The 13,288-nt window shown below is 57.1% G+C and overlaps 1 protein-coding gene across 1 annotated transcript; it reads left to right on the top strand.

Moving 5' to 3' along the window:
- The first annotated feature begins 5 nt into the window (after positions 1–5).
- Positions 6–11,259, top strand: GGA1 (golgi associated, gamma adaptin ear containing, ARF binding protein 1). The gene is made up of 17 exons (XM_075501095.1): positions 6–193; positions 791–875; positions 1,175–1,250; positions 1,774–1,872; positions 3,179–3,302; positions 3,821–3,921; positions 5,019–5,099; positions 5,523–5,660; positions 5,803–5,884; positions 6,301–6,408; positions 6,710–6,865; positions 7,642–7,706; positions 7,849–8,027; positions 8,137–8,420; positions 8,703–8,872; positions 9,121–9,231; positions 9,406–11,259. The coding sequence occupies exons 1-17, from the start codon at positions 163–165 to the stop codon at positions 9,514–9,516; spliced, it is 2,001 nt and encodes a 666-aa protein (XP_075357210.1). The 5' UTR covers positions 6–162; the 3' UTR covers positions 9,517–11,259.
- Positions 11,260–13,288: the final 2,029 nt, after the last annotated feature.

The following is a 13,288-nucleotide window of genomic DNA, read 5'->3' as shown; positions in this document are numbered from 1 at the left end:
CTCTGCGCCGGCGACTTCCGGCGCTCTATGGTGAGGCTGTCGGAGCGGCGCTCTAGACGGTTCGGAGCGCTCTCGATGGCTCGGCGGCGCCGGGCCGGGCGGGTGGGCGGCGGCGCGGCGCTGCCCCGCTGAGGAGCCGGCGGGCGGGCGGGGCCCTCCGCCATGGAGCCCGAGACGCTGGAGGCGCGCATCAGTGAGTGCGGCCGGGACCACCCCTCCCCCTGGCCCCACAGGGCCCGGCCGTGCCGCCAGCGGGCCCCGGCCGCCGCTGCTGGGGGGGCGGGGGGTAGATGGGGGGGGGAGGGGGTGTGCGGGTGTATGGGGGCATTGGGGTGTGAGGGGGCGGGGGGGCTCGGGGGGGCTGGGAAGGGTCTGGGGGTCGCACGTAGCGAGGTGTCAGGGCGGGCCCGCCTGCCTGTGGGAGGGTGGCTTCGGGCAAATGGGGGTGTCGGGGCCGAGCGTGAGGGGTGGGTGGCCGTGGCCGTGGCCGTGGGCGCAGCCGGGGTCTGTGGATGCGGCCCTGAAGCTGAGCGTGGGGCAGGGAGCGTGTTGGCAGGCGGCCGTGCAGTGACGGTGGGTCGGTGCGTGCTGCTGGCAGGGAGGTGGCGGTGAGAGAGTTTGTGCACAGGGCTTGTACAAGCGGACACGAGCGTGACTTTCCTTCCACGCCATCCTCTGTCGATGCATCTGGTGGAGCTGGCAGGGAGGGAACGGGAGCGATGTTGCCCCTCACCTCCACGGGGTGGGAGCTTGGGGAGACTTTCTCACCGTCCCCTTCTCCCACCCGCAGACAAAGCGACAAACCCTCTGAACAAGGACCTGGACTGGGATGGTATCAACGCTTTCTGCGAGCAGCTCAATAAGGAGCTAGAGGGGTAAGTGCTTTTTCCTTCCCCCAGGCTGCTCTGGGTCATGGGCCCAGGCTATGATTGCCCACCCAGTAATGTTCAGTGGGGTTGTCCTGAGAGCTGAATAGGCATGAAGCCCCTCAAAGTGGGGGTGGGTGGGGGGTCCTGGTCCACTAACAGAAGGTTCCCACACAGTTTTAGTGCCGTATCAGTTCCTTAAACTTGCAACATGCTTTTCAACCCTGGATTCCGAGATAGAAACACAGTACCACACAGGTACTTTTCATCAGTAACCGGCTAGCTTTTTTTTCCCTCGCTCCTTCCAGTCCTCCGCTTGCTACCCGACTTCTTGCCCACAAGATCCAGTCTCCGCAGGAATGGGAAGCTATCCAGGCCCTCACGGTAAGCGCGTCTGCAGGCTGGTAGGACTAGACAGAGGCCCAGGGTATGGGGTTGCTCCAGCTTGACTGGAGGAGCACAGGAAGCTTTGAACTCCTTCTGAGAAAGCCCTGGAGCACCTGAGCCCTTGGGTGGGAGAGAGGCTGAAGGGGGTTCCACAAGAGAGGAGGGGGGAGAGGAGGTAGGAAAGGTCTTGTTCCTAGGAATGATCACAGCCTGTTGAAGGCGATGGGAAGCCTTTTGTTCCCTTAATGTCATTGTGGATTCACACTGTGAAACCCCAGTATTTGTGAACTCTCTGAGGATATCCCTTTCCATGGGCTGTTGTTGTTTCCTCCAAAGAGGAAAATCTTCTTGCTTTCCTTTGGGAGAGTGATTGACCACCTGGGAGGGAAAGGTGGTGTCCCGCCACGCTACTGTGAGGATAGCTACAGGCTCCGTGCCTGGCGAGGGGGGAGCAGGAAGAAGCTGGCTCTTGAACCTGCTGCTGACCCCGTGCCAGGGCTCACCCAGCCCCTCTCCCCAGGTGCTGGAGTCCTGCATGAAGAGCTGCGGCAAACGCTTCCATGACGAGGTGGGCAAGTTCCGCTTTCTCAATGAGCTCATCAAAGTGGTGTCACCCAAGGTGGGTCCCAGGGGATCATGCTGGAGGGGACCAGAGCCTGGTGGTAGGAGGGCTTTGGGAAGAAGTAGTGGCTGAGCAGAAAGGTCAAACACCCACTGGGATGTGGGGGAAATGGGACAGTGCTAGTAGGAGATTTAGTCCTCATTCCCTGGTGAGTTTTCCAGTGGGAAGGTGAGCTTTCACCCCTCTGCTCCCGGCTGATTCTTCATGCAGGAAGCTTGAGGGCCAGCTAGACATGATGCAAACAGCATTTGTGAGACTACTGAGCTCATCTGCATGCCTGGAGTCACCTTCACTGCATCTCTGTTGGGCTCTCTCTGTACTGCATGTGCTCAGGAACCTCCCCCAGCTTTGACATTGTGACCCTGTCTCTCCGAGGTGTCCCAACCTGGTTGAGACACTCTTGAGGGCAAGCCCAGGCCTGGTCAGTGGTGCTCTGGCAAGTCCATCTGAAGCACCAAGTAATTACCTGCTCCTCTGCTGATGCTGCTGTTCCTGCAGCAGAACAAGCTGTGTGTGGTTTCCTGTTCAGTCAAGGCAGTTAACACCAGCAAGTAGGGAGTTAAGGGAACACAGACTAAATATGACTAAGGAAAACTTTCATCTGCCAGTCACAGCTTGTGATCTGTGATGATGAATAGCCAGGGATGGTGACAGCAGCATCCTAAAGTCCTCTTGCTAGGCACCCTAGAGAACGTCCTCTACCTTAAGCCACTGGCCTCTGGTGGCACATGCACTGTTTCTACCACCAGTGCCCCCAGCAGACCCGTGGGAGAAGAGAGAAGGATGATTGTGTGGCAGGGGGAGAGCTGTAACGTTTGGAGAGCTCACCGCTGGGTGCTGGTCATCTGGGGCTCACGTGGCTGTAAAAGGCACTTTGTGCTGGAGAGTGCCCCTGAGAGAGAGGGCTGGACCTTGCCCCAGGGACCATTACCCACAGTCCTTCCCCTCCAGCCCTGCTGTGCCCACATTCCTGACGGGCTGCCTTGCCAAGCAGCTTCTGTTAGCAGTACCCTTTCCTTCACAAGGTGACAAGAGACCCGCCTGAGCCTTCCTACCTGTCCCTGCATGTCGTTGAGGGGCTGCTGGTGCATTTCTCCCACCTCTTGTGTTTCCGGTGGTGGAAACCAAGTGCAGCATAAGACGTGTTGCAAGGGCCTCGTGAGCTTTCCTCCTTGCTTCCTCTTTCCTCCTCCTTGTGCCGTTGGGAACGGTCTCACTTCTCCTGGGGGAGGGGAGGAGAGGAACAGACCAGGCTTGCAACGGCTCAGATCAGCTTCAAGCCACCTCTTCTCTCTTCCTCTAGTATCTTGGCAGCCGGACACCAGAAAAAGTGAAGTCAAAGATCCTGGAGCTGATGTACAGCTGGACATTAGGGCTGCCTCACGAGGTGAAGATCTCAGAAGCCTACCAGATGCTGAAGAAACAAGGTGAGAGGCAGTGCTCTGGAAAGGAAAGGTGGACAGATGGTTTGCCCTCCCTCCTTTTTTGTCTGGGTAGAATCCAAAACAGACCCTCCCTTTCCTGTGCCCAGACCCAGCACATCCATCAGTCTGCCTGATTCAGCAGCAGGGGCAGGCGAAGGAGTGGGTGCCTTGTGGCTCCTAGCTGGGCAGAGGGAGTTGCTGGTGGTCTGAGTTGTTTGATGGGTTGGAGGGGACATCTGCTTGCTCCTGCAGGAGATGGGGCACTGGAAGTGGCTGGGGCTGGAGGGCTGTGAGCGCTTGGGCAGTCAATGCTGGATTTTTCTAAGATAGGATATTGATGGAGAGTAGGGGGCAGTTCTTGCATGAAAACACAATCCAGGATCATGGGTAGTGGGAGCAGATCCAAACCCCCCTCAGTCCCAGCTGGGTTTGGTGGTCCATTAGGGAAGAAATGACCTAGGTGGCAGTGCCATCCCCCCGTGAGTGATTCCTCCTGACCTCTCCATTGGTCTCTACTGCAGGGATCGTGAAATGTGACCCAAAACTGCCTGATGATGCTCCTTTTCCACCCCCTCCCCCTCGGCCCAAGAACATCATCTTTGATGATGAAGAGAAATCCAAGGTAAGGGCTCTGTGCGAGGAGAGGGACAGTGGGCAACATCTTCCCTGCTCCAGGATCTCCTGTTCTCCTGGGATGGAGATTGAGAAAAAGTCAAGGCCCCTGCTCCACATCCTGTGCTTCAGAAAATGCATCACAGGAATGCTGAGGGCCCACTCCAAAATCATGACAAAGGAAACAGCCAGAGGTGGGGCATGTGGGTCTGTTCGACCTTTGGAGCGCTTAGCTGCAGGATGGTGCAAAGGGAGAAGCGCTGACATTAGCCCAGCAGGTTCTGGGAGGTTTGCTGCTGTGCGGTCTCCAGGCTTCTGAGTTATCTGGCCATGAGGTTTAAATCCCAGCCCCAGATGCTGCTGCTGTTATCTCTTCCCCACCCCCAGCACTGCAATCTGCTTATCGCCCAACTACTTAAACCTTCCTGGACCCATTCTATATTGCCTTTCCATCAGAATTGTGTCACCGCTCGGGCAAACCTCTGCTTTATCAGTGCTGATACATACATTTAACCAAGTATTAGGCTCCTCTGGGTCTACTTCTGCAGAAGTGTGATGCCAGTTTGCTGCAGGGGATATATTTTACCTCCATGGGTCACAGTGTGCAAATGAGGATTTGTAGGTGGCCAGTGGGACTGTTCACCGATTACAGAAGGGGAGAGAAAGTGGGAGCTCTCCCTCTTCGCCAGCTGCACCTGCAAAGAGGCATGTGAAGAGGTCTGAGTAGGAGTCTGTTGCAATCCTGTGGCAAATCCTGCGTAAACCAGGCTTTCTCTCTTTCTCAGTACTAGTGCTGCTGTGCTCTGGGGTCTCCATGGTGCATAATGGGCAGGCAGGAGCAGGTTTTGAATGCAGGGGATCTTCAGGGAAAGACCCGTCTTACATAACCAGAACCACAATGGGAAAAGAAAGACCAGTTGTACTTCTCTCCCTGGTCTCTGACAGCCCACAAGCTCTCGTGGATGGGCTTTCAAACAGCTGGCTTTGTCTGCTGTCTCTGCCAGATACGGATTTGGAACAGGGGTAACTCCACTGGCTCTGGTGTTGCAAGAGTGACTCTGGCTGCCACTCCTCAGCCTGGGCTCAGAGGTACCTTCTCTTTTGCAGATACTGGCTCGTCTCCTGAAAAGTTCCCATCCTGAGGACCTCCGGGCTGCCAATAAGCTCATCAAGGAGATGGTTCAGGAGGTGCGGCTGGGGAAAAGGGGAGCTGAGGGGTCATGGTCTGCATGGCAATGATTGGCACCAAGGGAGCAGTGGCTCTCTGTCCTCATGCAGACATACGGAGCTTCTGCCCAAAATTTTGCAGCAGCAGCTGCTAAAGAGTCCTTGTGTGATTTCTGCCATCCCTTGGCTACTTGGAGGAATGGCTCTGAGCACTTTCTGTGGCCCAAGCCCTGCTGCAGCACTAGATCTGTGGCAATTCCATCCCTGTTTGGCAAGTGCTGGCCCAGAGATGATCTGGAGTTTTCCACTGGAGCGGGAGCTGTTTTGAGGGCAGCATTGCCATGCCTTAGTCCAGGGAGTTGGTGTGTTGGCTGGCCCAGCCTTCCTCCTCTCCAAGTTGCAGACAAGAGCAAGGACATCCTTCCCTGTGTGCTTCCTGTCCAGGACCAGAAGCGCATGGAGAAGATCTCCAAGAGGGTGAACGCCATCGAGGAGGTGAACAACAATGTGAAGCTGCTGACAGAGATGGTGACAAACTACAGCAGGGGGGAGACAACGGAGAGCAATGAGGACCTAATGAAGGTGAGGAAAGGCCATCCCAGCATCTTCCCTGAGCTTAGCGGAGATGGGTGACCCTTATCCCCTCAAGTTCCTCCTGCCTGTTTTGTACCCCCAGCTGAGCATCCTGCTGCTCGCCTCAGCACCCCTTTCTCCTCTCCCTCAGGAGCTGTATCAGCGCTGTGAGCGCATGAGGCCCATGCTTTTCCGGCTCGCCAGTGACACAGAAGACAATGATGAAGCTCTCGGTAAGTGTATCTGGCCTTTCTCATTCTGTCCCCTTCTCCCTCCATCTTCCTGCTTGGGCCGCCCACAGCATGGCATCTGTCAGCAGCCGCTGCTCTGTTTGGGGTGGCTGCTCGCTGTAGGTTAGTTAGTCTGTGGCTTGGCACTAAGTGGGCACACGTGGCAGCAATCAGCAGTGTTACAGGCTTCCTACTTTGCTGTAGGAACAACACTTCTGCTTGTCCTGCTGAGACTGCCACGGAGGTGTCAATGTACCCCGATACAGTTTGCAGTAACAGCTACCTAAATGCTATCTGCAGTGGGCTGTTGTCAGCTCCTTGGGCCTTGCTTTGAAAGAATAGACAGAGTTGGGTTATAAAAGTCACTCTCTTTGTTTCTTCACGATTTTCAAACTTACTTCCCACCTATTCCATTTCAGCGGAGATCCTGCAAGCCAATGACAGTCTGACACAGGTGATCAATCTCTACAAGCAGCTTGTGCGGGGAGAAGAGATCAATGGGGAGACAGTGGCCGGTCCCCTTCGAGGTGAGGAGATTTGGGGAACGGGGACAGGAAGGTCAAGCAGAGGAACCCTGTTGCTGCTTTCCTGCAATGTAAGAGAAGGTTAAGAGAAATAGAAAGGTGAAGCCTGCAGGAGGTTAGAGTAGGGCTGGTGAGATGAGGAAATGGCTTGTGGAGATGACTGATGCTTGAAGAGAGGGAATTGGAAGGGAGAGCAGAGGGGGAATTCCCTCTCCCAGTTGTGAGGAAGGATGGGAACTGGCCTCAGCACACTGGGTATGGACTGGATAAGGTTTCTGTCTCTCAGCCTGTTCCTTCTTTGCAGGCAGCACCTCAGCGCTTCTGGATCTGTCGGGCCTGGATCTTCCGGCAACAGGCCCTTCCTACCCAGCCTTGCCCACCCTTTCAGGTGGCTCAGCAGTCCCCGTGCCTGAGCAAGCTGGCTCTGTCTCCTTGCTGGATGATGAACTCATGTCTTTAGGTGAGGAGGCCAGAGAAAAACCTCTTTATTTGCTCCTTGACTCTGGACAGTCTGCACGGATGGTTCTTCTTATGGCAGAAGCACGAATGAGGGAGAGCTCTGGGAGGGGTGAATAATGAAAGACCAAGAGATGGCCTTCACTTAGTGTGAGGGAAAAGAAGGGAAAGACCCTGCTATGATTCTGAACTTCAGTCCCGTGCTGTTTTCCTGACTAGTCAGAGAGAGCCTGCAGGGATGTGCCCTCTGATTTGCTCTGGGAAAACTGACCTGGCAGGTAAATCAGGAGTGATGCAATGGCCATCCCCAGATGGGATCACAAGGGTGGATCACCCCCAGCTCCTCATGTTTATTCCTTGCAGTTGAAGTCATGAGCTAACAACAGACACGTGGGACTTCCAGAACTGTTCACGTGGAAGTCTTGTGAGGTGCCAGTCCTAGAAGGCTCTAGAATTGTGCTTTTTCCAACAAAGTGTCTGTTTCCTAAGATAGGTGCTTCGAGTACAACAGCATGAAGTAGACAACGTGGTCAGTGGAGCTTGTCAGCCCGGCAGTATTCACTTATCTGCCAATTGCAGTGAGAACTAGACTGTAAATGAGGATCTCTGGGCAGAAAAAACACTATCGCCCTCCCGGCTCTCCCCCATGCAAGGTTAGGGGCCAGAGATGGAGACCACATTGGTAGTTCTGCCCTGCTGCTTCTGTGTCTTATTCAGGCCCCGTTTAATGCTCTTACCCACTTGGTAGCTAAGCTTCATGTTTGCTTTTACCCCTGGCAGGCCTGAATGACCCAGCACCGCATCCTGCCCAGGCTGGTGACAGCAGTGGCTGGAACAGCTTCCAGGTAACGTGCTGGGAGCCAGGGCAGAAGGTGGGGAGGGTGGTGAAAGCAACAAATGGAGTAGGTAGGAAAGTGTCCTATGTCTGATGGTTGGTGCTGATATGCAACCCTGCTTGGGGGGCTCTCCTGTGCACTCTTTTTACAGTCATCAGATAGCAACGAGCTCAGTATCACCCCTATCACGGCAACACCACCAGTCAAAGCAGATGCTGGTGCATCTTCCCCCAAACCTTCTCCTTTCACCAGTGGCCTGGATGACCTGGACCTCCTGGGCAAGACTCTGCTGCAACAGTCTTTGCCTCCAGAGTCTCAACAAGTGCGATGGTAAGCAGGGGTAGCGCAATCTCGCATCTCTCCCCATCGTTTCCATTTCTGGGGTGCTGGACACGACATTTCAGTGCCCTGTTCCATTCCATGCTCTCTCTCCCTTCAGGGAGAAGCAGCAGCCACCCCCCCGGCTCACCCTGAGGGATCTCCAGAACAGGAGCAGCTCTGGCACCATGGCCCACAATCCCAGCGCTCTGCCCGTGCTCCAGAGTGTTTCCCCTAACCCCACGCTGCCCCTGACCTCTGAGCTGCCTGCCCCTGCTACGCTTCCAAAAGCTGCCACCACACCAGCAGGAAGTACTGCAGTCCCACCACGGCCTCCTGCCACCACGCTGCCCCAGGAGATCTCGCTGGCCAACATCACTGTGCCTCTGGAGTCAATCAAACCCAGTGAGCCAGAGCGAAAGAGTGGGGCAAGCTTGGGGGGGTGGACTGTTTGGAAGGTAGCCAGACAAACCGGGGAAGAAACAACTGGACAGGGTATGAAGAAGGTGGAACAAACCATGCACATATGGAAAAGAATGTGAGGAAACTTATTGCTTGTTGGATTTTGTGGAGGTTTAGGAGGAGTGGTATCTCTGTCACTTGTATGGAGTTTGGGTGGTGGGGAGAGGTTGCTGCAGGGCCAATTCCCTCCTGGCTGACTGCTGCCTGTCCCTGCCTTTTGCACAGGCAGCATCCTCCCTGTGACAGTGTATGATCAGCACGGCTTCCGCGTCCTCTTCCACTTTGCTAAGGATGCCCTGCCCGAGAGGCCCGATGTGCTTGTGGTGGTGATTTCTATGCTTAGCACGGCCCCGCAGCCCATCCGCAACATTGTCTTTCAGTCCGCCGTCCCCAAGGTAAGGTGGCTGCTGGGGCTGAGGTCCCCAGACTGGGCTGAAGTGTGATTCTCCCTTTGCAGGAAAGGCAGGGTGGGTGGAGAGAGCTCTGTGGGGCTGAGAGCAAGTTCTGTTGCCTTCAGATTAGCGGGAACCAGCACAATGTTTTTCTCTTTGACTGGACAGTGGAAGCTCCCCAAATATGGGAGCAGGGCCTCTTGGCTGCCAAGTCCCCTTCAGGAATGTCAGATGCTCTTCTCTCTCCCTAGGTGATGAAGGTGAAGCTACAGCCTCCCTCAGGCACGGAGCTGCCGGCGTTCAACCCCATTGTCCACCCCAGTGCCATCACACAAGTCCTGCTGCTTGCTAACCCACAGAAGGTAACAGCACCATCCCTGGGGCATGAGCAGGCTGGTCCCGCTGCCTGGGCAAAGCCTGGTTACCCTGCCCCTGTTCCCTCTGCTCTCTGCAGCTTCCTAGAGACCTGAGTGGTTTGTGCCTCATGACTTTCTTCCCCTGCTTCTGACTGCTTATCCCTTCTCCCCTGTCTACAGGAGAAAGTGAGGCTACGGTACAAGCTGACCTTCACCATGGGAGAGCAAACCTACAATGAAATGGGGGATGTGGACCAGTTCCCCCCACCAGAGTCCTGGGGAAACCTCTAGGGCCGCACATTGCAGGCACTACATTGCAGAGTCCTTGGGAAGCCAGCCCTGTGGGGCTGGAGCAGCCTGAGGAGATGGGGAGGGTGGGTGGGGGGCTGCTGCTCACGCTCTATTCTCCAGATGACCGGGCAAGGGTCAGAGGGAGCGTGCCTCGAGGAGGAGAGCAGAGACGCCAGGAGATGTTCATCCCACAAGACTAGGAGTGGAGTGGAAAGCTTTGTGTGGGTGAACAGTTGCCTTCCCTGCTCTTCCGAAGGCATCACTCCCTCCCCAGTCTGTCCAGCTTCTCTTCTAACCCTGCTTTCCCCCTAGGTGCAGTGGCAAACAAGGATGGGGAGCTTTAACAGCCTCAGCCTGGGGCAAGGCCTAGCAAAGGAAGATCCATTTCCTTGTCTGTCCCCTTCACGCTTCCCAGCCCTTCAGCTGCTTCATGCTCTGCGGTGCTCCCTCCTGTCCCCCTTGCCCACTCCTTGGAGCTGGGCCCCAGTGGTTCCCTGTCTGGTGGGATCGCATTGGAGCTGGTGCGGAACAAGACCGGACAGAGACTGGGCGTCTTTCCAGCACCAGAGAGCAGGCAGCTGCCCTTGCTTTGGGGGGGACTGGGGGAGAGATCTTCCCGTATCCCCCTCCTTCCAGCTGCCAGCAGAGCTGTTGGTGGGAGGTGGGCCCTGGGGTGGGAGCCCAGGGGCTGGGAACGTCTTGCTCTGTGCCTCCCTGTCCCCTTCAGCTGGAGCTCCTGGGCTCCTGGGCACTGAACCCCCGCAGCGAGAAAGCCCACAGCCTTCCCACGTGCTTTATCTAGCGCAGCGAGCTTTGGGGACTGCCACCGGACTTTGTCCCGTGTGCTAGCCCTGAGAGGGCCATGCTGGGGGGGGGGGGGTCTCCCCGCAGCCTCCTGCCAGGCAGGGAGAGGAAGCAGCACATGGTCTTCCTCCCCCCTGGCTGGGCTGGAGAGCTTGGTGGGCCGGGGGGGCTTTGTCAGCTCTTCAATGTCTTCTCGAGGGGAGATAGGTGATGGGCTGGGAGTCGGGGAGAGACTGGAGCCCAGCCCATCACCAGGGGGCACCACTAAGCTCTGCACTGGGAGCCCAGCTCTGCACTGGGGGTTCGGGGGGGGGGTACAGCTGTGCCTTGCGCACCTTTGCCCGCAGCCGTGGGCAGGCCTGGATCCCTGCGGCGGGGAGGGGGCTCGCCCCAGCCCCCTGATCACTGTGACACAAGAGCGGGATCTGCAGGCACGGAGGAGACCAGAGGGTGGCACATCCCCGGCGATCCCCATCCCTGTGGGACTTGCCACCACGGGAGCCGCTTCCCATCCTTAAGCTGGTTTTAACAGGGCCTGATCTTAAAAGCAGGGGCAAGCTGCACCCCGCATTGGCTTGCCAGAGGTAGAAGGAGGCCTGTGTGAGACGGAGGTGACCGGGATGCCTCGTGCTCTCGGCTTGGGGACAGCAAAGGTGAGGTGTTGGAGCTGGGCGCAGCGAGCGGCAGAGGAGAGGGGGAAGCAAGGTGTTTATGCTGGGGTTCTGCTGTGTCTTACTTCCCTTTCTGGTCTCTTTTCAGGGTTTTGTATGGGTTTTTTCTTTGCAGATCTTGTTTGGTTCTTGAACAGACTTGTATATATTTTCAGTGCAAAATTCTGTAAATGGAAGTAAACAAACAAACAAAAAGATTTAAAATGAAACGCCCGGCGCGAAGAATCTGCTGTATTTATGGGAAATAAAGAATTCTTTCCTGATCCTGTCCCTCTGCCTTCTGACCCAAGGAATGCATTTCCCCCTCCCCTTCCCTGACTTTGGAGGAGCTGGTTCCACCCTGCAGGGGGTCATTTCCAGCTTAAATCCTGCCCTTGCAATCCTCTAACTCATCCCCTAGTCACCCGGGGACTTGCCACGATGATTTCCCCACTCCCATGAGCAGGGAGAGGGGATGGTGGAAGTCCCCCAGCTGCTCTCAATTCCTGTTTGAGAGCAGAGTCACTTCCAGGCTGTGAGCTGGCTGCTGCCTGCTTCCCTCCCTCCCCGGGGAAAGGCGGTGGGCAGGGGACCGTGCCCCACAGCCCACGGGGAGCAGGGCTCGAGCCTGCTCCTGTGCCCCACGCAGCAGTTTGCAGCCTCACCGCTGCCTGTAGCGGCACTTCCTCCTCTTCCCCGGGGCTGCCTCTCGGAAGCGGCTCCCCGGGGTAGTTTTGGTGCAGGGGTGCGGGGAGGGGGATCTGCTCCAGCAAGCAGCAGCGCAGGGCTGGGACCGGGTCTCTGACATTGCATGGGAGGAAAGAGACTACGGCTTGGCCACCACCTGATGCAGCCAGCAGGGATCTGGGGGGGCTTTTCTGTGTCTTTGCAATAGGTGCTTGAAGCCCTTGCCTGCTTTCAAGTGACCACCAGACCCATTAGGAGCACCCCCAGGGCTCGTGGCTGGGGGATCAGGCATGCTTGGCCACAGGTTTAGAGCAACGTGGTGTTCAGGTGAGGAGAACGGTGACACTTGCTCGGCCCCCACTTGAAAACAGAGGTCCAGCACTGCTTTGCTACACACTCGCTGGAGGTTTGTCCCCCTACCAAGAAGGAGGAGAGCCTGGCAGCCCCCAAGTTATTGCTCCTCAGGCTTTGGGGCACAGGTGGGGTGGCCCTTCCGCCTCTTTTTCCTTTGCTGTTTGTCTCTTCTGCCCACAAGCTGACCGCTTCCCGTCTGGGCTGGGGGCCTAGTTCCTTCGCCAGCCACGTAACCTGGCCGACAGCAACCTCTGCTTAGTGCAGAAAGAGGAAAGTCCCAGCTGCAGGTAGCCCAGAGATAAGGCGAGGTTCACATCTCGTAGAACCAGGAGCAAAGATGGTGGTGGTGGTGCGAGGGGGATGTTTTTAGACCAAAAAAAAAAAAAGAAAGCTGAGCCCTGGTGCAGCTCTGCAGAGAGCAGGCAGCACCCGAGCCTGGGAACCGGGAGTTTGTGGTTCCTGTGCAACTGCATGCGGGTGCTGCTGCTCTGAGCGTGGCCCAGCCGCCCGGCTCGCAGGAGCCCTGCCAGCGGGGAGGAAGGGGGCCTTCCCAGGGCACAAGGCAACGGCCCTTGGCCGCAGCTCTGCGGTGGCTCCGGAGACCCTTGGCGACGGCAGGGAGGGAAAGCGGGGTGCGGGGGTGCGGAAGGGGTTGCAGGGGTAGCTTTGCTGCTCGCCCTCCCGCTTTTGTCCCGACGAGGGGGACACGTTGAGGGGGGGAAGAGGTTGGAGCTGCACCCACGAGCACGGAGAGGTGCCCGAGGGGTGTTGGCAGAGTTTGGGTGACCAGGCAGGGCAGGGTGTAGATCAGGCACCCCGTACGTGCCGCACAGTCAGCTGGCATGGCCACGGGCTGCCCCGCGGTGCAGCTGGTGGTGGGCAAGGCAAGGGGGGGGGGAAACCACCCCAGCTGAGGCAGAGAGCAAGAAACAGAGCGTGGGCCCTTCGCTCCGGCTCGGCAGCAGCATGTGCTTGTCCTGCCTTGTTACGTGCTTGCTGTAATAATATTTCCCCTTTAAGGCTGGGCTGAAGTTATTTATACTTGTGGGGTGGTGACAGGAACACAGAGCGGAGCAGGAGCCCTGAACTGCTCTTACCTGATCTGCGGCAGAGGGGCGGCTGGAGGAGGAAGGAAGCTCAGAAAAAGAGAGGGAGCGAGAGAAGGGAGCCCAAAGGAGGGGAAGAGAAAGCAGGCAGGGCATCCCCGGGGAGGGACGAGGGAGGGGTCCAGCCAGGGAAAGAGAAAAAGGGGGAACGAGGGAAGGAGGAAAGAGGGG

Source organism: Mycteria americana, chromosome 1 (assembly GCF_035582795.1).
Source record: "Mycteria americana isolate JAX WOST 10 ecotype Jacksonville Zoo and Gardens chromosome 1, USCA_MyAme_1.0, whole genome shotgun sequence".
Lineage (NCBI taxonomy): Eukaryota > Metazoa > Chordata > Aves > Ciconiiformes > Ciconiidae > Mycteria > Mycteria americana.
The sequence above is the reverse complement of the archived record's forward strand: the minus strand, read 5'-3'. Positions and strand labels throughout refer to the sequence as shown.

What these genes read in the sequence shown, in the direction of transcription:
- GGA1 (XM_075501095.1), top strand. Translation starts at nt 163, where the DNA reads ATGGAGCCCGAGACGCTGGAGGCGCGCATCA. An exon ending in TCAAGGAGATGGTTCAGGAG is followed by an intron (nt 5,100 to 5,522) that starts GTGCGGCTGGGG and finishes CTTCCTGTCCAG; the next exon opens with GACCAGAAGCGCATGGAGAA. An exon ending in GAGTCTCAACAAGTGCGATG is followed by an intron (nt 8,028 to 8,136) that starts GTAAGCAGGGGT and finishes CTCTCCCTTCAG; the next exon opens with GGAGAAGCAGCAGCCACCCC.